This window comes from Colius striatus, chromosome 1, assembly GCF_028858725.1.
Source record: "Colius striatus isolate bColStr4 chromosome 1, bColStr4.1.hap1, whole genome shotgun sequence".
Lineage (NCBI taxonomy): Eukaryota > Metazoa > Chordata > Aves > Coliiformes > Coliidae > Colius > Colius striatus.
Window position 1 is genome coordinate 24,940,799 of NC_084759.1, and position 26,476 is coordinate 24,967,274.

General features: G+C 44.5%; 1 protein-coding gene across 3 annotated transcripts in view; it reads right to left on the reverse strand.

Annotated features, from left to right (window-relative positions):
• Nucleotides 1-26,476, reverse strand: part of SMAD9 (SMAD family member 9) — a 46,007-nt gene that overhangs the window by 13,251 nt on the left and 6,280 nt on the right. The window contains exons 1-5 of one of the 3 annotated variants that reach the window (XM_061993864.1): nucleotides 16,447-16,509; nucleotides 15,239-15,865; nucleotides 8,090-8,347; nucleotides 5,758-5,895; nucleotides 3,775-3,996 (exon numbers count right to left, since the gene is read on the reverse strand). In XM_061993864.1, the coding sequence (XP_061849848.1) occupies nucleotides 3,775-3,996; nucleotides 5,758-5,895; nucleotides 8,090-8,347; nucleotides 15,239-15,650 (1,030 nt within the window). In that variant the 5' untranslated portion in view covers nucleotides 15,651-15,865; nucleotides 16,447-16,509. Of the gene's footprint in view, nucleotides 1-3,774; nucleotides 3,997-5,757; nucleotides 5,896-8,089; nucleotides 8,348-15,238; nucleotides 15,866-16,446; nucleotides 16,510-26,476 lie in introns of those variants that run through there. The other 2 variants (XM_061993854.1, XM_061993870.1) reach the window with 2 other exon arrangements.

Below are 26,476 nucleotides of genomic sequence, written 5' to 3' on the forward strand. Positions count from 1 at the left end.
ACCAACACTGACTCTCACAGTTTTTTACTGTGCCTTGGGGAAGGGAAGATGGAAGCATTTCTAGCCACTCAAAGACCCTGATACCCCCAGCATGTCTGCTTGCATGAAAATATAGCTAAATTGGTGGGAGAATTTACCTTAGATCAATTCAGAAGCCTCAAAGTTAAGGATCTCATGTAAGCCAGTTGTGTAGATGCCTTCTCTAGCAGAGAGATGATGAGAGGCTCTGGGAATCACTGGGTGATTCACTTCATCTGCTACAGCATGCAGGCTCACAGCCAGCTTACACGGATGGAAACCTGGGCAGATGCTCCCTTCTTCCCTGTCCCTGCTGCTTTTCCTCACACCTGATTCAGGCTGGCAGCGATGGCAGGGAGTCAGGCAGCCCTCCAGATAGGGGAATCGATGAACCAGCAGATAAAACTCAACGACAAACAGCTAAACCAGAGAAAACACCTTCTCAGTGAGTTCTTCACCAGTGGGAGTGTGGCACTGGGGGCTACTGGAGGACTGCTTGAATGTGAGTATGAAACCACACCCTGGAGGGGACTAAGTCATCCTGTGAAGATGCCTAGACATTCACCCTTCCCATGGCTGGAGGGTGTGAGATGAACCCCTCCCACGGCCAAAAGAGGTGGAAGAACTCAGTTCTTTGTTCTCATAAAAACCACCACCACATAAAAATAAAATCCTCCTCTCTATTCCCAGGGCTGGCATTCAAACCCTTACATACAAATGCACACATTCACAGAGCCTCAGCGGACTGCCTGCAAAGCTCCTGATAACTCTGCTTTAATAATTCAGTTTTAATTAGTTTTACTCCCGTTGTCTTTGATACAAAGGAAAAAAAAAAAAGCCTGGTTACATATTCCCAGTCTGTTCATCATTCTGTGGTCAGGACAGCAAGGGGCAGCAGCACATCCCTAGGACAAAAGCAGCCTCGGAACAGAAGTGGGAAAGGCAGGGGGAAAAGCAAGTTGAGTGGGAAAGGAATCTGGGAAAAAGGCACTCTCCCACAGGCTTCCAGGGTGACTCAGACGGGAACCTTCAAGTCTGTCTTCAAGCCACCACTTGACTTTTACCTGTGTGCACCCATGAGATCTCAAAGGAGCTGTGAGTGGCGGGGGGTGTGTGTCTCAGAGCACATGCTGGGATGTGCTGGGAACATGGCTGCGGTGACAGCTCCATGACAGTAGGCGTCAGTCCCTGTCCAGCTGCCCCAGGCATCATGGGGCGTTGCACACTGAGACTGCTGCTACTGGACCTATGTCTCCTTTCCCTTCCATGGAAGATGGATAAAAGGGAAGGACTGAAAACACAGAGGCCCCAGCTGACCTTGAGGGAGTCCATGTAACTTTCTAGAATAAACAGATTAAGTGAGAACACAGGGTAGGGAGAGAAAAGCAAGGATACTAACATTCACCACATTTCACATCTTCAGGTGTGGCTACTGATTTAGGATGGCCACACTTCTGGGTGCTGAAGGGAAAAGTATATCCAGTTACTGGAGCACATCCAGTAACAGCTTCTGAAGAAAAAAATGAATGCTTTCAAACTGTGTACTGTAATGACAAAACCACCAAAGTCACTTCTGAAAGCAGGGGCTACAATTAGTTTTTTTCCTTGGGGACTTTTTAAAAGCAATAAATAGAGCAGGGATGAAATGTCAGTGTGTATTTCCACTCTTTTGGTGATCATTTGCCAGAGACAAGCACCCTAAAGGAAGCCAAGCAGCCAAATACATATTTGCAAAAGACCAAATCAAGGGTCCATATGTTTTAGCAGGACTTCATTGCTCTCTGCAGAAACTGGAAATTCAGCAGTCTCCAAGCATCCACATCTTTTTGACACTGATCAGAAGTCCCCTTTTTGTCCTTGAAGTCCGACTGCTGAAACAGGTCCAATTGCTAGTAGATGTTGCATTGTGTTCTGGATTGGTTTTAGCTTTGATGTGGTATTTCCAGGAAACCATTTCACGCTGATACACTAGATGACAATTCAATCACATATCCTTATCCTGCTGAGCTAATCTTGTTTACTCACTCCTTTTTCTCCCCTGTTAACATGTGACAATTGTATCCATTTCAGCAGCTTTCATCTGTCCAGCACGCCTTTGAACTGCACGCTTTTGGAGCTGCTCTGCACTCCTGTGCAGGCCTGTACTGGTGCCACTTCTGCTCCACTTGAACATGTTTTTGTAAGATTTGCATAAACAGGGAAGAGCAGTAAAGTTAAGGATCTCTGATACACTAGGATCCTCTCTGGGCAACCTGCTCCCTTCCCTTGGGCAGATTCCTAGTGTAAGACTTTAAAGGACTTTTAATCAATGAAGACAGATCTTCAGATTTGAACGGATGAGGACCATTAGCATTTACCTCACTTTCTGTTCTGTCTCTTCCTGTTTTGGGGCAGAAAGTCATAGGATATAATATCCTCAAGTGACAGCCTTGACTGTGATCTTTTGTCATACTTCTTTCAAGCTGGGCTCAGCTGTGACCTACACCCCTCTGACAGCTTACACTGCTTTCAGGCCAGGCTCAGCTGTGAGATACATCCATCTACAGCTTATGCTGATAGAGAAGCTTTGTTTTATTTTCTGAGTAAGTCAGAGCTAGATGTACAACTCATTTCCATTCCTCACAAAAAAAAAACCCCTCTACTAAGACAGATGCTTGTAGCATCACACTGTCTTCCCACAATTCATCTGCACAAGTGCTCTCCCTTCCTGGGAGAAGCGCAAGAGCTAACTAAACACAAAACACCTCCTGCACTGGCCTTCAGGTTCACTGTTGTTTGTAAAAACCACGTCACATTTCTCTCAGACCTTCCTCCTGTTCAGTCATTCAACACTAGACTATGAAGAGCCAATTAAAATACTGCTCTAGGCCTGGGAAATGAGGTGAGGTTGACAAGATAATAGGAGTGGAACAATTAGAGTTAATTAGCCCAGTGGGAAATCCATTCCCAGGCAGGTACTGGTTGAGAGGCTGGGCTGGCAAGATAATGAGTCTAGACTGGATATACCAGAACAGGCAAAGCCTCATCTGCACAGAGAAGTGGCCAGTACAGGGTTTCTGGCTCATTGTCACAAACAACAGTAAGTTCAGGGAGAACATCAGGCCCTACACAGTCCTAGAGAGTTGGGATGGAGCATGTGCAGCCACACGTGCCATGGTGTGGTCTCCTCATACTTGTCACCAGTAGCATATGATCCTGCACACACAAGGTACATGTACGTAAGAAATGGAGCACACAAGGAGAACTGCTGGAGGGAGAATCCCAAGGCTTAGTTTTACCGGCGTGTTGACAGAGGTGGAAATCAGACTGGCAGGAAGGGAAAAGCTACAAAAGCAACTCTACTAGAGTTCTTCAGCTAAGTAGCTCAACTATTAAGTGTTTCATCCATCTCTCTTTGTTATTTAGTGGGAGGAGAATCAGCCCTGAGGCACCAGCAATTATCCTTTTAGTGGCATTTCAATGGCAATATTCCCAGTGCCAGAAGGTCTAATAAATAAAATGAAAATACATACTGCTATATTAGAACACATAACTATAAACAACATTTTTCTCTTCACTGGCCAAGTAAATAGCTTTTGTAAGGAGCTACTCTGCTGATTGTTATCCAGTCAGAAAAGAATCAGTTGCTTTTCTTCCTTTTCAGAAGTAATCTCAGAGCTTTGGTTTTCAGACAAGCATATCTGAACAAATTTGCCAAGGCAATGCACGGTTCTTTCAAGCTCTGAATATCCCCAAGGAGAAGGGATTTCCTCTTACCTTTTCCTATGTGTCTCCTGGTGTTTTCTATAGTAGAGTTGCGGTTTACATTTGAGAGCAGTCCCAGGCAGAACCTGTTTTTGTTATTTGAGGGATCTGTAAATCCATCTATCAGGATACTTCGAGAGGAAGCCTGGAAAGTCTCCCCGACACGGTTGTTGAGTTCATAGTAGGCAACTGAGCACCAATGTTGGGGTTCCTCGTAGCAAACAGGCCGAAAGTCTGTAGGAAATAAAATTAACCAGCTGCTCAGGTCTGAGCAATAATTTTTAAACAATCATTTTCTGTTTTCTTTCCTCCCTCCCACTCCCACTCCAATCCCTGCCAGCTCTTCATCTAAACCATCATTTATGTCTCTATCTCAACAGCTGCTTCTGTTTCTTCTTAATTTTATGACTGAAGCCACAAACATGCAAAGGGTTGGGACATCAGCTTAACTAAGCCTCTGAGGAGTCTCACTTGTTCTTAAAAGTGATAACTCCACTGCATTAAATTAAGCACATGCTGACATTCCTTGTTGAACTGGGGCCCAATCTCTGCACTGAAAATAGAAAGGGATACATCTGCTCTGCACACCAGCAGGAGCTAGGGATGACAGATGGGCTCAAAGCAAGTCAAAACTGAGCCAAGCCTTCAGTCTATTCCCAAACTCTGAAGTTCTGAAGTAATCAATCACTCCCCCCAAGTTTTTGCATGTTTTGGGGCTTTCCGCTTTCACGTGGGACTGTAAGCACAAGTGTCAGCAAAGTCAACCTCTTTCAGATTTACCCCTGCCCAGGTTTTCTAACTCTGAGACACAGAAAGACTCAAACATGTAACAGAATCTGTCAGCCTCATTCGTCCTACAGGAATTAGTGGGAAACTTTATCCTGCCTGACCACCACAGGCATGTGAGCCTGTCTGCCCCCAGCACACCTCTGTGCATAACCCCTAATAAACTTGCAACTAATGTTCTCTAGGGCAGTGATCAGGGACAGTAAATTATAGTGCAGAGAATAAAGGATCCTAACAATTTATCTGAAATATTGGTGTCAGATAAATAGTTATTATCTGGCCACTCTGTGTATCCATCTGTTATGAGCATTGTCACCTTCATCTTCCTTCTGTACCAGTTGTGTGACACACACATGTCCCTCAGTGTTTCAGAAGGCTGGCATTATTTCCTCAATGTGCACATGCGTGCACACTGTTCACTCCTCATGCCATAAAGGACATCTGTTTAAGGCTACAATATGCTGAACTAAAAGAATGACTATGCTTTGCAGCAGCTTGAAGCCAAAGGAAAACCCAGTAGAGGCACTCTGTTTCCCCTTGCTGCTTTGGGCTTCGAATGGTGGAGGCATCATCTGCCACTACAAGTCTGCAGGTTGTGGAGACCACCCTGGAGAGGTCATGAAGTTGCTTTGAGGGGACCCAGTGGATCCCAGATGCTTCAAACACCCATGCCCTCCTCCTCTAAAGCATTATCTTATGAGGACAAAGAGTTTGGCTTTCTGTAAAAATCTTTGTCCTTCACTAGAATATGTCCTTTTCTTTTCTAGATAGCCAGTAACATAACATCAACACAAAGATGGCAAAAAGGTTCCAACCACAAGGATTTAAAGTACTGGAAACTCAGAACTGATGGTGATAAAGAAATCAGTTCTAATATTGATAATGCTCCTGTGTGTTACATTGCCTCACCATCCCTCATTTGATATCTTTATCTTTACAATGTAGATAACAGTGCCTGCTTTCATTAACAGTTTTCTAACTGTAAAAGCCCATGGATGCAAATAAGGTCTAAACTCTGTAACTTCACATATAATTTGCTGAATCCTTAAATCAACCTATTTTGCCAGCTAATGGATGGATCTAGTACCCAGTCTTATTGCAACACTGTCTGAAACCCATCACAACAGATCACTGAACCTTCCTCTTCAAATAACCTTTTTTTTTCTGAACAGTTTTTCTTTGAAGAATAGTACAAAAATGGTTATTTACTTTCAGCTTCTCCGTCGGCAGATTTACCTCCACTGGGCAAAGACAGCACCAGTTGGCTTTCAGCTATTGCATCCATTGACCGCCCATTGTGGGGTCCTGGAGGTTCCCTTGCATGGTAAGGTGGGGGTGGAGTTTCCACTATTATAAAGAAGGAAATAAAGAACAGAAAGAAAAGTCACCTGCATCAATACATTGGTAAATCCTCCCTGGCTTTTCCTGGTGAACACTTAACTGCTTCAGCATTGTTTAGCTAGAGAAGGGATGGAAACGGAGCATAAATCTGAACCTGACCTCGTTTTAGTCTCCACATAATATGTTCAGGAAGGATGGAAGAGAAGGGCTGTCATTTTAGACACACCGCACTTGAGAGAGGGACAGTAGCAATGGTGCCTCAGACAGTATTCAGTCAACCTGCTTCTGCAGGTGACCCTGCTTCTGCAGGGGGGTTGGACTAGATGATCTCTAAAGGTCCCTTCCAACCTTACCATTCTATGATTCTATGAACCTCTCTTTTCACACCAGTTGTTACTCTAAGAAAGTACTGCAGCTCAATCCTTTAGTTCCAGACCTCTCTCACAAATTTAAAACCTGAAGACAATGATTTAAGAGCAGAAACTAACTTTAACTGATCCTGAGGGAGAAAGCTCTCTTTCTTCATGGAATATAAAAAAAGCCTACAGAAAGCCTTTACACTTTCATCACTATGAATGGGATGAAAAAATATGAAGAAAAAATCATCAATTCACAATCTGCCTAGCTCCTGACTTCACAGAATCATAGAATAATTTCAGTTGGAAATTCTAAGTAAGTACTGCACAGGAATGTTGTTCTATTAGAGCACTGTTCAGGATTTAGGAATTTCATACATTATATGATATCTGTAACATAAAAATGACATAACTCTCCCACATAAAATGCAAAGGAAGAGAATACAAGTCACAGAGAGGAGTATAATGTGGTTATACATTTATTTTTGTCCCATCTATATAATATGGTTATACGTGTATTTTTCATGTCTACAACTAAGTTAGTCACCATAAGCTCTCCTTATACCCAATAAAGAAAAACGAGCACCTTCAGACTCAGTGTATTTCAGCTGCTTTAGACATATACCTTGACATATACCTTACACAGTTGGAATGGGCCTGATTTACCCGTCAGGACCGGCTCCACTGAATCCAGGTTGGTTACACAGAGGTGAAAGTAAAAGATGGGGGAAGACAAACAAGTCCTACTACTTGCTGAAATATTTAAACGTCACTTAATATTATTTAATCTCAAGTATAGATCTAGAGAAGAGATGAATGAAGATCCATTCAATGAATAAAGAAGAAAGGAAAAACATAATCCTGAGTTGAAAGTGTTCAGCTTAACAGGAAGTTCAAATACTACAAATACCTTGTAAAAATAAACACCTTTTTTGCGCTTAACACCAAAATAGGTGTAACATTAAGGACATGAATTTAAATGCTTTGTACTTGAGACACTAAAATATTAAGCTACAAGATTCTGACCTGAACTCATCTTTGTGAAAAAGCTGAGATCGATGAAAGTATTTGAGAGCTCCAACAAAGTCCAAAAGCAAATCTGAACCATGTTTTGATATTAAAGCTGGCTCTCAGCTGTGTTTCATGACACCTTCTTGGTACATTTAACAGCAAAAGCACAGTTAAATTCTCAGGTAATTAGAGCGGGACTAAGTAAGGAGTTCACAATGCAAACAATGAGAGTGACATAACCCTGTGGACCACAGAACCATGGAGGTGAGGAAACACATTACAAACTCCTAGGAATGTGCCGGGTGGCTTCACCAAGTGTCAGGCTAGATACGCTGTAATTTCCTGAAGTTTATTCACTCAGTGGGATCAGCATACATCAAAAAGTACTTCTGTGTGCCAGTGCCCCCATTTTCTCCTGTCTCAATTGACAAGAGTTTCTAAAGGTCCCTACCCTGACTACCTCTATTAGAGCTGCCTAACTTGGTGCTGAAAGTTCTCTTTTCCATGGATTGCATCAGGAGCTCAGATGGGCAGCTTTAGGCAGAAGGGGGGCTGGCACATATACTCTTCTCCTCAACTTTCCTCCTACAGTAATCATGAAATTTCACCCAGGCACTTCTAGGAGTGGGATGATTACAACTCTCAGTCCCTTGAGGACATGTCAGAAGGACTGGGAGACAATACTAAGAGACAGTCACAAGAAATCACATTCCATATCCATCCTGTCCAACAGTTCAATCTGTAGCTACAGCCTGGGGGAACACACAGAACTGGCATCTGACCCCAGGCCCTGGCAAGAACCTCAACTGCCTCAGCCAGGAGCTGATTCTTACCTGTGAGCTGATAGGGACTTCCTGGTCCAGAAGAGCTTCCTGGTGAGTTGGGGTAGCTGATGCTGTTAGGTGACTGGGAGAACATGTGGCTGGGTGATGGTGGAAAAGGGGTACATGGAGGATGCTGGAAAGAATCAGGATAGGTGGCATTGTGTGGCATCAGTGGCTCGCTGTGCAGAGAAGTGTTTCGAAACTTGGCGAGGAGGCTGAGGTGAGGGTTAAACTCACTGTGCCTTGGAACAAGTACAGGAGGTAGGACTGAACATTTTAAAAGAAAGAACAGAAAAAATCTGGTTAAAACAGCACCTCTGAATGTATTTATCTCTGAAAGTCAACAAGAGGCATATTCCATGCTGCCCAAATATTCCCATCTATATACAAATCGCTGAAGGGCAACAAACCTGTCAAAAAGCAAGAATCAAAATCTGAATCTTGGAATCTTTTTTTTACAGATCTACAGGCAGTTGCAACAATTCCATATGCAAAATACAGACTCCTTCCTGACTTGAGCAAGGTACCATAAAATTCACAGGCACAGCATGTGAGTGCAGCAAGTGGCACATTCCTTCCTCTCTGAATTGCCTATTTCTTCCTTCCTGAAAGACTGAACATGTCTTCATTAAATCTTATCACCAGGATTTGCCAAAACCACAGCCAGGTTTAACAACAATTAATAGTGCTCCTCAATACACTGCATATTTTACTACTAGTGTTTTACAGATGGGTAAAACAAAGCACAGACCTGAAGCTAGACACCAGATTTAGAAGGTTTTCAGGCACTTGAAAATGCTGCCAGACAGACAGGGGGATCTATAAAAGGAAATGTAAATGGCAATTCAAATATTGTAGCAATCTTAATTTAGCTCTTGCAATATAGTTAGAAAAGATCTAGCACGAGGAGGAAAATGTCAGTGATTGGTAACTAAGACCTGAAAAACACAGGTCAGAAAACTGAAATCGAAACTCATCCACTTAAAAAATGGTCTAATAGAATATATCTCTCTTCACAAACAACTCATACTGTTAAGCGCTGTTGACAATGTTGCTGCACTGAGAAACCTAAAGTTGACCCAAATTGCTCTGGATTCAGATGCATCAGGACCGAGAGCAGAACTGGAGTCAAAACACTTCAGAAAACACAACTAGTGAGTAACCTCTGAAAATGCAGGTCCTTGGCTGGAACACAAAGAAGCTTGGTATTAAATAGTTCTGCATATGGGAGTTCAATTTGAGGCTTTCGCTGGGTCCTCCATAGTCCTCGGGGAGAAAAGGGCACCTACAATGGGGGATTCACATACTCCAAGATGTCTGCATTAGTTACAAGCTTATATATTGCCTAAAATTATCTCAGTTGAGGCCTTAAACACTGGTAGGGAGAATGAATCCCCAGTTGCTATCGCGTGGGTTTAAAAGCCACCAGAGAAGATAAGGAGGCAATTGAGTTCCTGTGACAAGAATGAATTGTCTCAAGACTGGGAACAATTCAGCAGTCTTGTATTGATTGACCCAGTGTCCAGAGTTCCTCTGGCCTACAACCCAGCAGCATGTAACCATTCAATCTGTCTTTACTAGCCTATAGAAACAAATAGCAATGTGCACTCTTGGTCATAAATACTGACAGAAAAATTTGGTTCAAACTTGTTTTAACATATGGTTTGGGCCCAAAAGCTCTGTCAATGTAAGGCCAATACTTTTTAGGTAGGTTAGCTAATTCATAGAATCATAGAACGGTAGAGGTTGGAATTGACCTTTAGAAATAATCAAGACCAAACCCCCCTGCTAAAACAGGTCCACCAAGATCAGGTCACACAGGAACACATCCAGGTGGGTTATGAACACTTCTAAGGAAGGAGATTCCACAACCTCCCTGGGCAGCCTGTGCCAGGGCTCCCTCACCCTCAAAGTGAAAGAGTTTTTTCTTATGTTTAAATGGAACTTTTTCCAGCTTCATCCCATTACCCCTTGTCCTGTTGCTAGATACAATAGAAAAAGAGATGTCCCAACCTCCTGACACCCACCATTTATATACATATAAATATTAATAAGATACTCCCTCAGTCTTCTCTTCTCTAAACTGGAACTAAACAGCCCCAGTTCCCACAGTCTTTCCTCATATGAACGATGATCCAGTCCCCTGATCATCTTGGTGGCCCTGCGCTGGACTCTGTCCAGAAGTTCTCTGTCCCTCTTGAGATGAGGAACCCAGAACTGGACACAGGACTCCACACAGGGCCTCACTAGGGCAGAGGGGGAGAAGAACCTCCCTTGACCTGCTGGCCACACTCGGCTCTCCTGAAATCCATGGTCACAGTCCTGCTTTGTGTTCTGCCTCTTCCACAGAGGATCTTGAACTCTACCATCTCACGGTCACTGCAGCCGAGGTTGCCTCCAACTTTCACATCCCCAACCAGGCCCTCCTTATTTGTCAGTACCAGGTCCAGGAGCACGGCCCTCCTTGCTGGTTCCTCGATCACCTGCGACAGGAAGTTGTCGTCAAATTCTAATTAGCTTCTGTTCAGCACAAGGATGGTCCTCTGGAGACTACTTCTTTTTCTTCTGCCTCTGATATGCCCCTACCTGTGGAATGAAGATTTTGTTGCCACTCTTGAGTCCTCTGGTAGAGAAAGGTATTTCTGCTTCTTTATGGCTTCTGTAGGTTTTTGGACTTCCTGAAGTCTCCAGGGTAGGATTCATACAAGCAATACAGGTATTCACATCTGAGATGCATTGCCCAGTCCCTCATGAATCTCTTCATGGCCAGTACAGAGAAACAGGCTCATTTACTGCTCTATATTGAGATAAGACCAGTGCCATCGCTGCAGAAGTGGTTTTGCTGAGATGGATCCCTCCCATCCCATGCTTCTGTGAGCAGCTCCAGGCTGTGAGCTGCTGCCGCTTCTGGAGTTTTCCTCTGCTGCTTTGTGAAATTGGTGTGATGCTTGCCAGGCCTGCTGCTGCTCAGCCAACTCTGGCCAGCAGCCTTAGAAAACAGGGAACTGGTGATCCCTTTGGGTGCTGAGCAATAGCTGTGCTACAGCAATGCTGTGCAACACTGGGAAGCTGCCACCTTGCTGCAGGTACCACTACTACGGAAGTGGCTTTCTTCAGTCCTGTGAGAATTCAGCACAATTCCTCTAAATGAAAGCTGAGAATCTGGATGTGTGAACAGCACTTGCCAGGGAAAGCCTTTGACTCGCCCTGAGTGAGTCAGCAAGAGGAATTTTCAAGCCTTGAACTCCTTCCCAGCTCTGACCAGGGTACTTTTAATTTCTGCTCTGCTGTACAGTTTTTGCCACCTCATTCAATCTTTCCACTGACTGCTCTGTGGCTGCCTAGAGAGGAGAAGCCTCTGTGGTGGTAAGGAATTCAGAGATTTTCTTGTTTGTGGCTAAAAGTTCCCCAAGGGCCTTGTTCTCTGGGTAACAAATGTCACTCCCCAGGGCTCAACCACTCTGAAGGATGTGTGACCAGAGGCACAAAACTGAGTGCATTGGAATGAGTCTGTCCTCATAATCCTCATTTACTTGCATTGTCTCCAATGCAGTCCTTTCCTTCTATCTGCTGTTTTCCACCAAGAGCCAGGGTTGGATCCTTCCTTCGATGTATGTCCAAGTGTTGACGATCCTTGTTCAACTGAAGACAAATACCACCATGTCCTGAGTCCTGACACTACCTTTCCTGCACTAGGCTTTCTCCTACTCCCTTTAACTGCAACAATTAGTGCTGGAATCCTATCTGTGCCCAGAGCCTGTGACTTCAGGTGCTCGCAGGCAAACCATCTGCCTGACAGTTAATTCTAGGTACAGCATCCACAATGCAATTTCTCACACACCTGCCCATCTTTGCCAAGCTTGCTACTTTTGGAGACCTACGCTTTGGTGAGATCCATCTGTTTCCTGCGCCCATGACCATTCACAAAACACCAAACACACTGCCAAACAAGGAGATCTTCAGGCTGATCACCCAACTGGGAGGCTACTCAGTCCCACTGAGGCTTGACGAAAGCAATCAAATAGTCTAAGCCAAAAGCTGACATAGGCTCCTGCTGTCTACAGCAACGGTGCACACTACAATTTGAAATATCTACAAATAAATGATCCCACATAAAAATAATAGGGTACATGTTCAGATAGTCTGTATATTTTTTTTTCTGAAACTGCAGCTTCTCCTGACAACAAATCACACAGACTTGTGCCCACTTCTCCTCTTCATCTCCTTGTTTCCAGCCCAGCAGCCTTTTCACTGCAGGGCTGGTGAAGGAGAACAAGGAACTGATAGGGGTGCTGGAGTGCATAAGCAGCAGAGATTACACACAAGTGTCCACAGAAGCACAAATTGCTCTCCTGCCTTGCAAGGCTTTCATAGAGTTTCCACAACATTGAGATGGATGCTTCCTTCAAGGAAAGGTTGTTCTTTGGACATGGCAGAAACAATGAAAACCCCGAATCTCAGAACAGAGCTTAAAGCTACTTTCTAATAATAAAAGTTTAGGGTTCTGCTAGGCCATTGCAGAAAGGGTGAGGCCCTCCCTTCTTTGACATAACTCATTCATTCTGAATAAAAGTCAACAGCTCTGGTCACAGAGAGGTTGACTCAGCAAGAGAGACTGCAGTCATGGAAACTGAGCCCCAAAAGCAGGAGCATTTGTATGAAAATAATACTGGCTGGTGGATGATTAAAAAATGTGCTGTGGACTAATAGAGTCAGGGAATCTCACATTTGCCTAAGATCACCAACAGCCAAGAGGCAGATTTTCTGTAGCTAAAATAAGATTGTTGTTTAAACAGACTGGCACCTAGATCAATCCCTCCCAGCTTTTGCTGTGGTGACCTCACCGTCAGCACTTTCTCCTGAAGCTCACTTCTCTTACCTCACCACCACCTCCATGTAGTGCTGCTTTCTAACAGCCTCTGGCCTGGACTACTGCCCCTTTCAGAGGTGTAAGTTATCTCTCTTGCCACTGTACCAGCACACCTGAGTAGGTTGTACTCCTTGCTGCATCTCCGCTTTAGCAGGCAGGTGACTCACTTGTGAGCTTCAGCTTCTAAGTGGTAGAGGTGAACACAAGAGCCCAAGAACAATTCCCAGGTCCTGGGGAGAACTGGCATGGCCCTGTTTGCATCCTCACAGCTGCATTCTCTTTCTCCTCCAAAACAATGTGGTCACATCCACAGTGCCCAAAGTCCCTCCTGCGGGTAACCCCCACACCCTGAGAACTGCTAGTCCACATGGATCAAAACTGTGCCCAGGAGCATGCTGACAATTCAGCAACTCAGATCTCCACCTCATATACTACCAGAGATGTAGCCAATCTGCTGCACAGACAAATCTTCCTAGTTTCAGGGTCAGAACAAGCAGCTTTGACAGCCATTTAGCCATTCCTGGGTTATTCCAGTACTAGCTTTTGTTAGCTGACACTGAACAGCTAAGAAGACCAGGGTTGAAAACAGCACCGTGCAGCACTGTCAGCTACCCCACTGACAAGAATATATTAACTATACTGGAGTTACACAAGAAGAAATGAGAAGACACTAAAGACTGCAGTCTTCAAAGAGAAAGATACACAAATGGGATATTTTATGAACATCTTTTCTTAGATTCTTGAAGAGTTTATTTTAGCAAGGCAGGAGATCAGCTCTTTCCACTGAAAACTGTTGACAACATGCACCATTCACTGCAGCTGCAAAATTTTAGTTGTGACAATGTTTACAGCAGTTCAGATACAACTTCAAAATGACAGCTCCGCTGCACTGGAAAGACTGTCTGAAAAGAGAGCAGCCCTTGTTTAACAAATGTTAACAAATGTCTTTCCCTTATTTCATCTGTGTGAAAAGAAACATCCCACAGTTCACTTATCTGATCCTAATGTCACCTCAGAGTAAAGTTCATGCCAGACAAAGAGTAATCACAAAATAATACGTATACACTTACCAACCGTACCCATTAGTAAATTAAATTACTGTGATTTTTGGCAGCAAGGAAGAGCTGGGTTAGACATTAGAAATCATTTTGAACTGTAAGGATAGCAAAGCAATAGATTCATATGCCTGGGGAGGTTGTGGAGCCTTTATCACATGGGATTTTTAGAGTTCATTAGAAAAAGGTCTGTCAGGAATGTACCTGGTAATTTGGTTTTGGAGTAGAGACAGAGGAGAACAAGATGATCGCTCAAGATCTCTGCCTGCCTTGCTTTCTAAGATCTCTATAGAAGTCAACACTCAGCACTGTTATTCCTTAACAGCTGTTTCACTGACACAAAGTCCAATTCAATGACCTTTCAGTAAGGTCATAACCTTCCAGTGCTGACCAAGCACAGTCTAAAAAAGATCATCAGTGTAAAAATTAAAAGTTTTATGGTAACTTGGGTGATTTACTTTACATAAGCTATCCATGTAGGTAGGTAAACACCATTGAAGGCAGCCCACCAGGCATTTTAGGAAGAATCAGCTGACTTGGTTTCATCTCCACAGCAAAATAAACCATTCTACTGCAATTCTGATTTTTAGACAGCTAGTGATACATTATTCCTGTGGATTAACGAGTCAGTTGCTGGTTTTCAGACCATGAGACATAAATCTAGCCATCATGGTAAGCTGAGCATGGTGCCTAGTCTACATGCAAATGGACACCAGTTTGCAGGGGTGGGGTTCAAGTAGCCAGCACCCACAGCCACAGAGAGGAACTCTCGGCTTTCAGCACCCTGGACAAGAGCCAGGCACCCTCAGGGACCCAGATCCCATGATGGGACCCTGACTCCACAACAGGACCCACAGACCCCATGATGAAATGCAGACTCCACAACAGGACCCAGACCCCACAATGAGATGCACACCCCACGATGAGATGCAGACCCCATGACAGACCCTACAATGAGACCCAGACTCCACAGTGCGATGCAGACACCATGATGAGACCCAGACTCCATGATGTGACCCCAGCCTCATAGAGTGAGGCACTCTTTATTCCTATCTCATCCTGGCTGCCAGAGTTGTGATGCCACCAGACAGGGAAAGATCCAAGGTCCTTCTAACAGATGGAGCCTGCCTTTTCATGTTTCAGCACACCACTCAGTAGGATGTACCAAGACTAAACCTACCAGTGCAAGAGCTAACAGAGAGACGTGAATCCTTTTCAGATGATAAAAATTACCTGGGGTTTCCACCCGCCGGTAATGGTAGGGATTAATGCAGACTTCTTTCTGTTTTGAGCCAAACGGGAACTCACAACACTCCAGTGGTTTCAGCTCATGGTGAGATTGTAAATCAGGCCAACGCCACACTCTGCAGTATATGACATGGGGAAGCCCCTTACGGTGAGACACCTGCAGCCGCCCATCCAAGGAACGTGGGATCGTGACACATTTACTGGGCTGACCCGGGCAGCTCAGAGCCCTTTCCAGTTCTTCCATGGCACCTTTTTTCTTCTTTAACTTCTTCACCAAGGAATCAACAGCTTTTTCTGCCCACTTTTCCTCTTCATCTCCTTGTTTCCAGCCCAGCAGCCTTTTCACTGCAGGGCTGGTGAAGGAGAACAAGGAACTGATAGGGGTGCTGGAGTGCATAAGAAGCAAAGATAACACACGAGTGTCCACAGAAGCACAAATTGCTCTCCTGCTTGGCAAGGACTTTACAGAGTTTCCACAATACTGAGACGGATGCTTCCTTCAAGGAAAGGTTGTTCCACACATATGTTTTTGTAGTCTTAGGCACTGGTAACAAGTAGTCCAATAGGGTGGGTCTCAGAACTTCTCAAACATCGAGAAATTGCTGATGAGGCCTGGAATAACAACACAATACATAGTTAGGCTTCACACGTTTCTTTCATTGTTCTTTAAATAAAATCTTTTGAATGAGAAATTATTCAAAATGTGCTTTTAATTTTCAACGGTTTTCTGTTTGTTTTTTGCTGTTTATTTTGGGTCCAAGCCTCTTCTTCCCACTGCCCCCCCTACTCATTTTAGAGTTGGACTTCAGAAAGCAGTATGTCCAGTCAATTAAATTTGTGTTTAGAGACTGCTACATTAAGCTACTTGTTGCAAGGTTGTGGTTATATTTACTATAGAACAAAATGCAGGGGTTTTTTTGTAATGCTGGTAGCTATAGGTTCAGCTCAAGCATCTTCTACAAAATTAAATGTATAATATCAGCTTTTATGTAAGTTATGAGTAAAATATTTTTCTGATTTCAGCTCCCTCTCTGACTCTCCAATCTCACTCTACTGTCAAGAGTTGTGCAATATTAAATGCAAAATTAATTTAAAATTCAACTACGCCCAGATTTTCTTCAGTGCCTTTGAAAGATCGACCACTACTCTCAAACATATTTCATTCAATAATTAAATTAATTTAAATAATTTACTTAAGCAAGGCTTTTGACACTGTCTCCCATAACATCCTCATCAGCTCAAGCAGTGTGGCTTGGATGTGTGGACAGTGAGGTGGATCGAGAGCTGGCTGAATGACAGAGCCCGGAGGGTGGTGATCAATGGCACAGAGTCGAGTTGGAGGCCTGTGGCCAGTGGAGTTCCACAGGGATCGATTCTGGGGCCAGTCTTGTTCAACATCTTCATGAACAACCTGGATGAGGGGACAGAGTGTACCCTCACAAGGTGGCTGATGACACCAAACTGGGAGGACTGGCTGATTCCCCAGAAGGCTGTGCTGCCATTCAGTGGGATCTCGACTGTTTTGAGAGTTGGGCAGAGAGGAACCTCATGAGGTTCAACAAGGACAAGTGCAGAGTCCTGCATCTGGGAAAGAACAACCCCATGCACTAGGACAGGCTGGGGGTTGAATTGCTGAAGAGCAGCTCTGCAGAGAGAGACCTGGGAGTCTTGGTTGATAATAAGCTAAATATGAGCCAGCAATGTGCCCTCGTGGCCAAGAAGGCCAATGGCATCCTGGGATGCATCAAGAAGAGTGTGGCCAGCAGGTCAAGGGAGGTTCTTCTCCCTCTCTACTGTGCCCTGGTGAAGCCTCATCTAGAGTCCTGTGTCCAGTTTTCGGCTCCTCAGCTCAAGAGGGACAGAGAACTTCTGGAGAGAGTCCAGTGCAGGGCCACCAAGATGATCAGGGGAATGGAACATCTTTCATATGAGGAAAGGCTGCGGGAACTGGGGCTGTTTAGTCTGGAGAAGAGGAGATTGAGGGGGAATCTTATTTACAAGTATATAAAAGGTGGATGTCAGGAGGTTGGGACATCCTTTTTTTTGATGGTATCTAGCAACAGGACAAGGGGTAATGGGATGAAGCTGGAACACAAAAAGTTTCACTTAAATATAAGGAAAAACTATTTCACTGTGAAGGTAATGGAATCCTGGCACAGGTTGCCTAGGGAGAGTGTGGAGTCTCCTTCCTTGGAGGTCTTCAAGACTCGCCTGGACACGTTCCTGTGTGACCTCATCTAGGTGGACCTGCTTTAGCAGAGGGGGTTGGACTAGATGATCTCTAAAAGTCCCTTCCAACCCCTATGATTCTATGTTTCCATGAATTTACATTTTTTCACCTGCAAGAGAAAAACCTTCTTTGCAGAACTAGTCTGTTTTTCCCCTTCCAACAATTCACAGTTTTTTGGAGGAAAATCACAAACTTTAGTACATGGTTTGTGCTGGACAGATCCTGAGTTATTTCTGCTTGGAGTTGCTTCATCTGACAAAGTCCAACAGAAAGAGTTCAGTTCTTGAGAGTTGTTCTTTTTGTTTTTAATGTAGATTGAGTCAGCCTAATTTTAGCTGAAAATTACATATTTCCACTGACTGGAACTGAGGAAAAATGACCTTGCATGTCAAGCTATTTACTGCTTTAAATACACTTCATGGACCCCTCGTGCATACCAAGTTCAAAGGTCTGAACTATACAGAGCGCACTTAAAGCAGGAAGTAGGGGCAGTTCTAAATATATGCCTCCAGAGAAGCAACTCCATGACTACCCTAATCCATCCACCCTTGTCGGAGCACTTGGGTCCTTCTTGCACCCCAACAGTAAAGGATACAGTTTTCAGCACTGCTCATATGCAGCCACTACAGAGACGGAGATATCGCCTGGTATGCTTCACAAACTGTATCATTCTGCAGTGCAATGCTGAATATCCTGTGAGTGCAGGTACAGGTACAACATAATGAGACAGAAGGCCAATTCCAAAGACTGGTTCCTCAGCATAGTCTGATATCCTCAGCATCACACAGCTCTAGAGTATGCTACAAGGTAAGCACATGTGGCCAGGGCATCAGAGTCTCTTAGACAACAATGCAATGTTTTTCTGAGGACTGATGACAGCCAAGAGCTGTTTCTGTCCTATCCCTTCTGTTTGTTATCAAGCCCATTCCTCTGCCCCATTGCACTAGGACATCCAGAACTCTGAGAAATTCAGATACATGTAAACATAAGGAACTTTCTCCCTTCTTCCACAAGAGCAGCAATGATGAAGATGGGGTCTCAAATTCCCAAAAGCCTTTCACAGCGCTAGGGAGATGGAAGCACTTGGGACCACAAGTGAAAAGCACAGAGGCAACTCTTTGGCAAGTCACAAGCCCAAGAAGCAGATACTAATCATAGACTCATAGAATCATTTAGGTTGGATCATCGAGTCCATCTGTTAACCCAGCACTGCCACATTCACCATTACACCATGTCTCTAAGTGCCACATCTACTCATCTTCTAACTACTACCAGGGATGGTGACTCCACCACTTCCCTCGACAACCTGTTCCAATGCTTGACGGCCCTTTTGGTGAATAAATATTTCCTAATATTCAATCTAAACATCCACTGGCGCAACTCTAACCCATTTCGTCTTGTCCTGCTCTTGTTACTTGGGAGCAGAGACCAACATCTACCTCAACACAATTTCCTTTCAGGTAATTGTAACAATAAGTTCTCTCCTCAGCCTTCTTTTCTCCAGGATAAACAACCCCAGTTTTCTCAGGCACTCCTCATAAGACTTGTGCTCTAGACCTTTCACCAGCTTCGTTGCCCTTCGTTTCCCCAAGAAATCCATATTCCAAGCACCAGTGAACAGGAGGCTGCATGAAAATATGAACAGAGCGACTATGAAACTGGAAGGAAGAGCAGGCACACCTTGCTTCAGGCACTCACCACAGCATTGACCTCTGGCTTACGCAATTTCTACATTAACAGTGTTACGTCCAGCTGTACTCAGCTATCAAGAGACGGTCCTGACAATGGCAGAAATGCCCTCACCTGGATCCACATTATGTTTTTCAGAATATGGATATTTTACCTAACATGGATGTTTTACATAACGTGGATAAAATTTAGGCAGGCAGTATACTCCCTTTGCAGAAGCTGTCTCAGTCTACCAAGCCCAGGGTCTGCCCCACCTAGGCATCCCGAGCAGTGGACGTATCTGTCCCTCGATGCCCTGGTGAGAACCTGGGGAGGATCCACCATCATACAGCTGTCATTTTTTGGCGGCATCAAACCTCACCCTCACGTGAGAAAAGGAAACAACGCTGGGATCTCTGTGGATCAGCCCTGAAAGCAGCAACGGGAAGTGAAGACAGTCTGAGATGAAAGTCCGCAGGACCAGAAGAGGTGTAAAAGTCTCTGCCCCAAGCTCAGAGAGAAAATGGCTCATGTTTCTTATCTGAGGGGGGTCTCCCAGGAATGAGTATGTGTAAACAACTGCTCTCGATAAGTTAATGCAACATTACAACCATCAGACACCAAAACATACATGTTCACCTAAAGTATTGTCTCGAGATTTTCTTTTCCATTTTGACCAAGGTTTTAAATAAACACATAAATCTCGTTCAGTCAAATTAAATAACTCAACAGTGACATCAGTATGAGCCTGAGCACTATTGTTGCAAGTGGGAGAGTCGCCAAGACCATGTGTATAAAAGCAAAAGCCGTGCTTTGCAGACCATGTGATGCAGTCTCAGATAAGCACATTCCACAATTTCTTACCGCACTCCCCTCTGTTTTTTCTAAAATCTCTTTTTCCCCCAATTCAACTGACATACCAAATATAAATGGTATTAAATAAACTAAACAGCTTTCAAATAATATTATTATCAAAACATTCTAGTTTAATGTTATTGAATTACATACTACTGCATACTATTCAGCAGACTAAACCCCACGCTGCTAGGCTTAGATACTCCATTATAAAATACCTAGGTAGCCACTCTGCTCCAGGGCTGTAACGTTAGAGACGTCAATTCACAATTTAACTGCTGTGTTTCAGGAGAGCAGTTGCTTAAGCTGTATGCTTTTTGTAACAGGTAACTTGCCTACCCAGCTGGAAACTTCCAACATTGAAACGTTTCAAAACTATATCTGATGTATTTTCCACACTGATGGGCCACCCTATTTCCTGATTCCCATTGCTTCAGAGTGGTGGGTGGGAGGGAAGTGTTACAGTTTTGATCCATATCCCCACCACACATATCAAGCCCTGGGCTATACCATGATGGAAGTTCTGGTCCAGACACCTCTGTCTCCCTCAGAGACACTATCATGTGTTATCATGAGTCAGGAATCATTCAGGGTACGTACCTAACACGATTCCCTCCTCTGAGACTACTAGGAGTGCTTTGGCTGGTAAACACCAAACACAGTCAGTCTCCTATGCTGTAAAGCTTTATTCCACCACCAAGTTTAAGCCTAAGGTCTGAAGCTTGCTTTAGTGAAGAGGTAGATGACATGGCATGTGAGCAGTCTGCAGAAAGCTGGCCTGGAAATGCTTCACCCATGCTTTGCTTTGGCTCCCCTAAATGTGGTGTGCCTACCTTAGCTATGGGTAATCCAGTGCTGAGGAACATTTCTGGCCACTGGAACTTGATTATCTAGAGCTTAAATTATTAACATGGTCTCTGGAATGGCTTTGGTCTGTGCCAGTAGCACTCTCCCAAACAACTTGAGCATAGTTCAAGGGACAAAGGGTCAATCCCAGTAAGAAGTCTGCAGAGTCATCCCATTTTGGAAGGTAAGACAGATGCTGCATGGAAGTAAGCCTCTCCATCCCAGTCAGCCTCAAAGCCAAGAACAGTACTAGGCATGTTTAATTTATTAGTATGGAAGCAGCCTTTCAGTAGAATTTACTTGGCGATATAAACAGAACAAAAATGGTTAGACATTCATTTCTCACCTACTTGAGAAAAACATGTGTGCGCATGGCACAGACCATTCCACTGAAAGGCAAACATCTAGGAAACAGAACAGTAAAATCAGGCACTGAATACCCTCAATAATGCTGGGTGTGATGAGTCTCAACTCAAGTCTGAATGACTGTTAGGATGATAAGACCGTGGTGGTTTAGCCCTGGCTGAGTGCCAGGTGTCCACTAAGTCTTACTATCACTCCCTGTCCTGAACTGGACAGGGGAGAGAAAAGTGCAACAAGCAGTTTGTGTGTTGAGATAAGGACAGGGAGATCACTCAGCAGTCATGAGTCATGAGCAAAACAGACTCAACTTGAGGAGAAAAAGGTTTGATTTAGTAATAAACTACAAGAACGGGGATATGAGAAATAAAATCAAATCTCAAAACACCTCCCCCCACCTCTCCTTCTTCCCAGGACTCTCCTTCCTTCCCCCCACAGCGGTGCAGGGGATGAAGGATGAAGGTTACAGTCAGCTCATTACAGATGGACTTTGCCACTACTACTTCTCAGGGGGAGGCCTTCTCACACTTCCCACTGCTACAGTGTGGGGTCCCTCCTGACAGGAGACAGTCCCCCATGAACTTCTCCAGCGTGGGTCCTTCCCATGGGCTGCAGCTCCTCATGAACTGCTCTGGCATGGGGCCTCCCACAGAGGCAGCTCCTCATACCCTGCCCCAATGTCGGTCACTCACCAGGACAATGGTCCTTCAGGGACAGACTGCTCCAGCCTGAGTCCCTCACAGGATCACAAGTCCTGACAGCAAACTGTTCTGGTGTGGGCTCTTCTCTCCCCACAGACTCCCAGGTCCCTCCAGGAACTTGCTCCAACATGGGCTTCCCACAGAGTCACAACCTCCTTCAGGCATCCAATCGCTCCGGTGTGGGGTCCTCCACAGGCTGTGACTGGATCTCTGCATCCCGGTGGCCTCCATGGACTGCAGGGGCACAGCTGCTGCACCATGGACTACACCACAGGTCACAGGGGAGCCTTTTCAGTGCCTAAGCACCCTCCTCCCCCTCCTTCTGCACTGACCTTGGTGTCTGTGGAGATGTTTTCACATTCTCCCTCCCTGTTGCTGCTGCAGTTTAGCAACTGCACAGCAACTTCTTCCCCTTCTCAAATACATTAATCACAGAGGCATTACCTCAGTCACTAATTGGCCAGGTCTGGGTCAGGTGTAGGATCCATCTTAGAATTGACTGTCATTAGCCCTGTTAGCTACAGGGGAAGCTTCTGGCAGATCTTTGTTTAAAGAAGCCACCCCGTAGCCCCTCTTGCTATCAAAAACCCGGCCCAAGCAAAACCACTACAAAGACCCAGCAACATGGACATAAAGTGGAAGGGACTACGATACTTTCTCTAACTCCTAAGCCTATTTTTTACTCTCTGTTGTAGAACTATCCTGTAGGTCCTCAGGTTAACAGGAGAAATGTGTTCCTCCAGGAACTTAACTTCAGTAACTTCCACTATGCTATTAAAAAGCCTGATGCACCAAAAGCAAAGGAAAGTAGATGAAACACCGCTATTGTGGGCTTACTGAGTCTTAACTGCAGGCAGATCCTGCTGAAGGCACTAAGACAGGTTCCAGAGCTCACCAAAATTAAACGTGCTCTCCTCTGTGTCCAATATGGCAGCATGCTGACACTTCCACATTGAAAACATCTGGGGAAATTTACATCTCATTTAATATAAAAAGGATCTGCTGTGTAGGGCAGGACTTGCATCACCCCTCAGCAGAACGTCTGTGTAAGCCAACATGCTGATGAAGTTCCCTCTAATTCCATTCCCATGGGCACAGCAGAGGAATTGTACCAGCTCTTGTTACATTTCACCCTAAGCTTTATGCAGAAGTCAGAAAGGAAAACTGCATGGATCCTAACAAAAACAGGCTTAAAACACAACTGTGTAAAAGCACAGTGTCCAGCCTCCTTCAAAAGCCTATCTGTGCACACGTGTGTAAGTACAGGTGTACGCAGATGTGGGTATGCATCTGCTCTTGGAACAAAGCTCCACGCAGAGCGCCAGCCTCAGTTAACCGAGCCATGAGAGGTGCGTCTGTCAGTCTCACAAATGGCTGACATCATCAGTCTGGTGTCACTGCACAGCTCAGTCCGGCCACAGAGGGAGACTTCTTAGAGGGTCGTCTAGACATAAGCTCTGCAGTTCTTGGAGATGTATGTGGCTGGAAAACAGAGCAGTCAGACAATTATAGACAGAAGTCTGCCGCTCCATGACCAAATCACAACAGAATCGGATGTGGCACCCACAACATCATTTGCCATCCCCTGGGGCTTCTTTTTTATGTTTGAGACCCACTAGATAAGGGTGCTACTATGAACCTATCTGAAACCACTGTCTTTTGCACCTGACAAAATACAGTGAATGAATTATTCATTACAATGTTACCGAGCTCTTCCACAACCACAGAACCTGACATCCAGCCTTTTAATTAAATGAGATGTAAAGAAGGTTGTTCTTTTTTTTCTTTAATTAAGAAATTAAATTTCTTCCTGGTTTGACCTCGCACTGCTCCAATTGAAAACAGCTGCAATGATAGGAGGTAAAGTACTTGAGACTCAAATGTATCCATGTTTCACACAGCCCTGGCAATACCTCACTGATTATTCCTATGAGCTTAAATGAATAATGCAAACTTCTGAAATTCATTTTCTCTTTTTTTTCTTTCCAAGTTTGTTCTGAAAGTCCCTTCCACATTGAACTTTATGTGAAGCCGTCATTTTCAAAGAGCAAATCTCACAACGCTTCATGCGTCTCAGTCCACTCATTCACACTGTGGAGCCTTCACCCAACCCACTGCCTCCCTGATAAAATAAGGAAAAAATTCGATGCCAGTGACTAAAAATCTATGACATCCAAATAATTTCTCTGAGCTCATGAAATCAACCAAATATTATCTCATCTATTCAGCATCGTCCAGCTTCTCTTGACGGGAATAACACATTCTCATTTCTATAAAGAAGGAAAGATTCAAGTATTATACACTGCACACATCAACACAGCTACATGAACTTCCATAGGCCAAACACTCGTGGATGTGTTTAAGAGGCATAAATTCCACCACAAAAGAAAACTAAGTACTAAGCTCACTTCTGGTATGCCTATGATGTCTGACTGGGAAGGGATGTAGCAGTTCCTGTGGTGGGACCACTCTGAGTGAGCACATCATTAGATGCTTCAACAAAGCTTTATTAGTATGACTTAAGATGGGGAGGACAGAGGGGTATAGACATTGTAACTCTAAATTAATGTGCAAAAAAACTTGTCCCAAGCAGGACAGGGGCTATCTGTCTTATGTGTCCCCTTGAAGAAACAGGAAGAACATACGAATAGGATAGTGACACAGTGGGATACAGCTTCCTTCAAGAATAACTGTGCTGGCCTTGGGGAGGAAGAAAGGACTGGAAAACTCTTTGAGATGAGCTCTTCCAACACTATGTCCCCTACTGTGACCAAGCAAAAATGCCTCATGCAGCATTAGGCTAACACAGCTACACTAGCTTTGGCCTCTGGGCTACTTGCATCCAGCTGCTCAGGGTAAACCCAAACCAGAGGACTGGAATTCTCACTGATTTTTGCCTTTGAAAATCTCCCACAATATTTGACAGCACCCCACAAAATTACCACAACCAAAGCCTCTGCAAAAATATGAGACCGGACCAATTTATCACTATAATCTCTCTCTGACTGCACTTCCTTCCTCAGTATTAATTTTTTAAAGGAAACCAGTGACTGTGATGTTTATATGGAGTGAACCACACTGTTCCCTGGCTGGGCCACACCAAAGTTTCTGAGATGCAATCCCACAGGGACACATCCTCTTCTCTGCCCCACACCCTGCTCCCCGCAGGCAGAAGGAAGGCCCATTCACCCAGGCGTTGCCTTACCCCTTCCTGTGGCTGCCTTCCTCAGGCTCAGATCGGCAGCTCTGAGGAAGAGTCCCCCTCTCAGTTGCCTTCCTCCCACAGAGCCAGAGGCTAAGAAGTACATTTTCCATGGGGCTGCTCCAAGGGCATATTTGTAGGAGAAGGCAGGAGGCAGTAGGAAATGATGAGGCGGTGCATCAACCTGCCCTGGGGAGCCAAAATGTCTTCTCATGGCTCTGGTTATCCCTATTTTATAGACAGTCAGTCTTGCATTCCTCACATACCCACCATTCCCAGAGAAACTGTAGCAAAGCCCATCAGTGCTTCTAAAAATGGAACGGTTGGAAATAAGCAAAAAATAGAATTCCTGCTTTTAAAATAAACGCTGACTTGTCTCTAATACAAAGCATGGAGCCAAGTGCCTCAAGAACAAACACTTCACAAAGGAAGAAGGGGACTAGAAAAGAATTGCAGCTTCATTGCTAGCCTAAAGTTTGTATCCACACTAATCAGATCCTGTAATCCTTGTTATCAATCACTAGCATTCTTGGAGCCATTCCCAAATACCCATTTTAGGAAAAGGATTTGCTTAGAGTTAGACGTTAAGAATGTTGTGAATAAGGATACATCTAAAGAACAATTACTTCACCAAAGCTGTGGCACTCAAGTCTGATAGGAACCTATCCTGAAAGTCTAGTGTCATAAGTTGACAGAAAGGACTGCACTTTTGGAGCTCTCGTTGTACATTTACAGTGCCCACACAGGAAAAGGGTAAAGCAACTGTTCTCCTTGTGCTATATGGTAGCACATCCCATCTACCTAACAGGAGACCTGACAGCCAGCTGGGTGAGGTTCACCACGGTGCCAAATACAGGGGCTATAAAGGGCTACCAAGATGATCAAGGGACTGTAACATCTCTCTTATGAGGAAAGGCTGTGGGACCTACCTGGAGCTGTTTAGTCTGGAGAAGAGAAAACTTGAGGGGGGACCTCATCAACACTTACAAGCACATAAAGAGTGGATATCAAGAGGAAGAGGTGACACTTTTTTCTGTAGTGTCCAGTGACAGGACTAGGGGTAATGGGCATAAGCTGGAACACAAAGTTCCACTTAAGGAAAAACTTCTTTCCTGTGAGGGTGAAAGAGCCCTGGCAGAGGCTGCCCAGGGAGAGTGTGGAATCTCCTTCTCTGGAGGTTTACAAAACCCGCCTGGACACGTTTCTGTGGGACCTGATCTAGGTGAACCTGCTTTAACAGGGAGTTGGACTAGATGATCTCTAGAGGTCCCTTCCAACCCCTACTATTCCATGATTCTGTGTTACCTTCATTTCCTGGGAGAACAAGTAAAACTGATGGGAGGCTGGCTCTCACTGGCAGA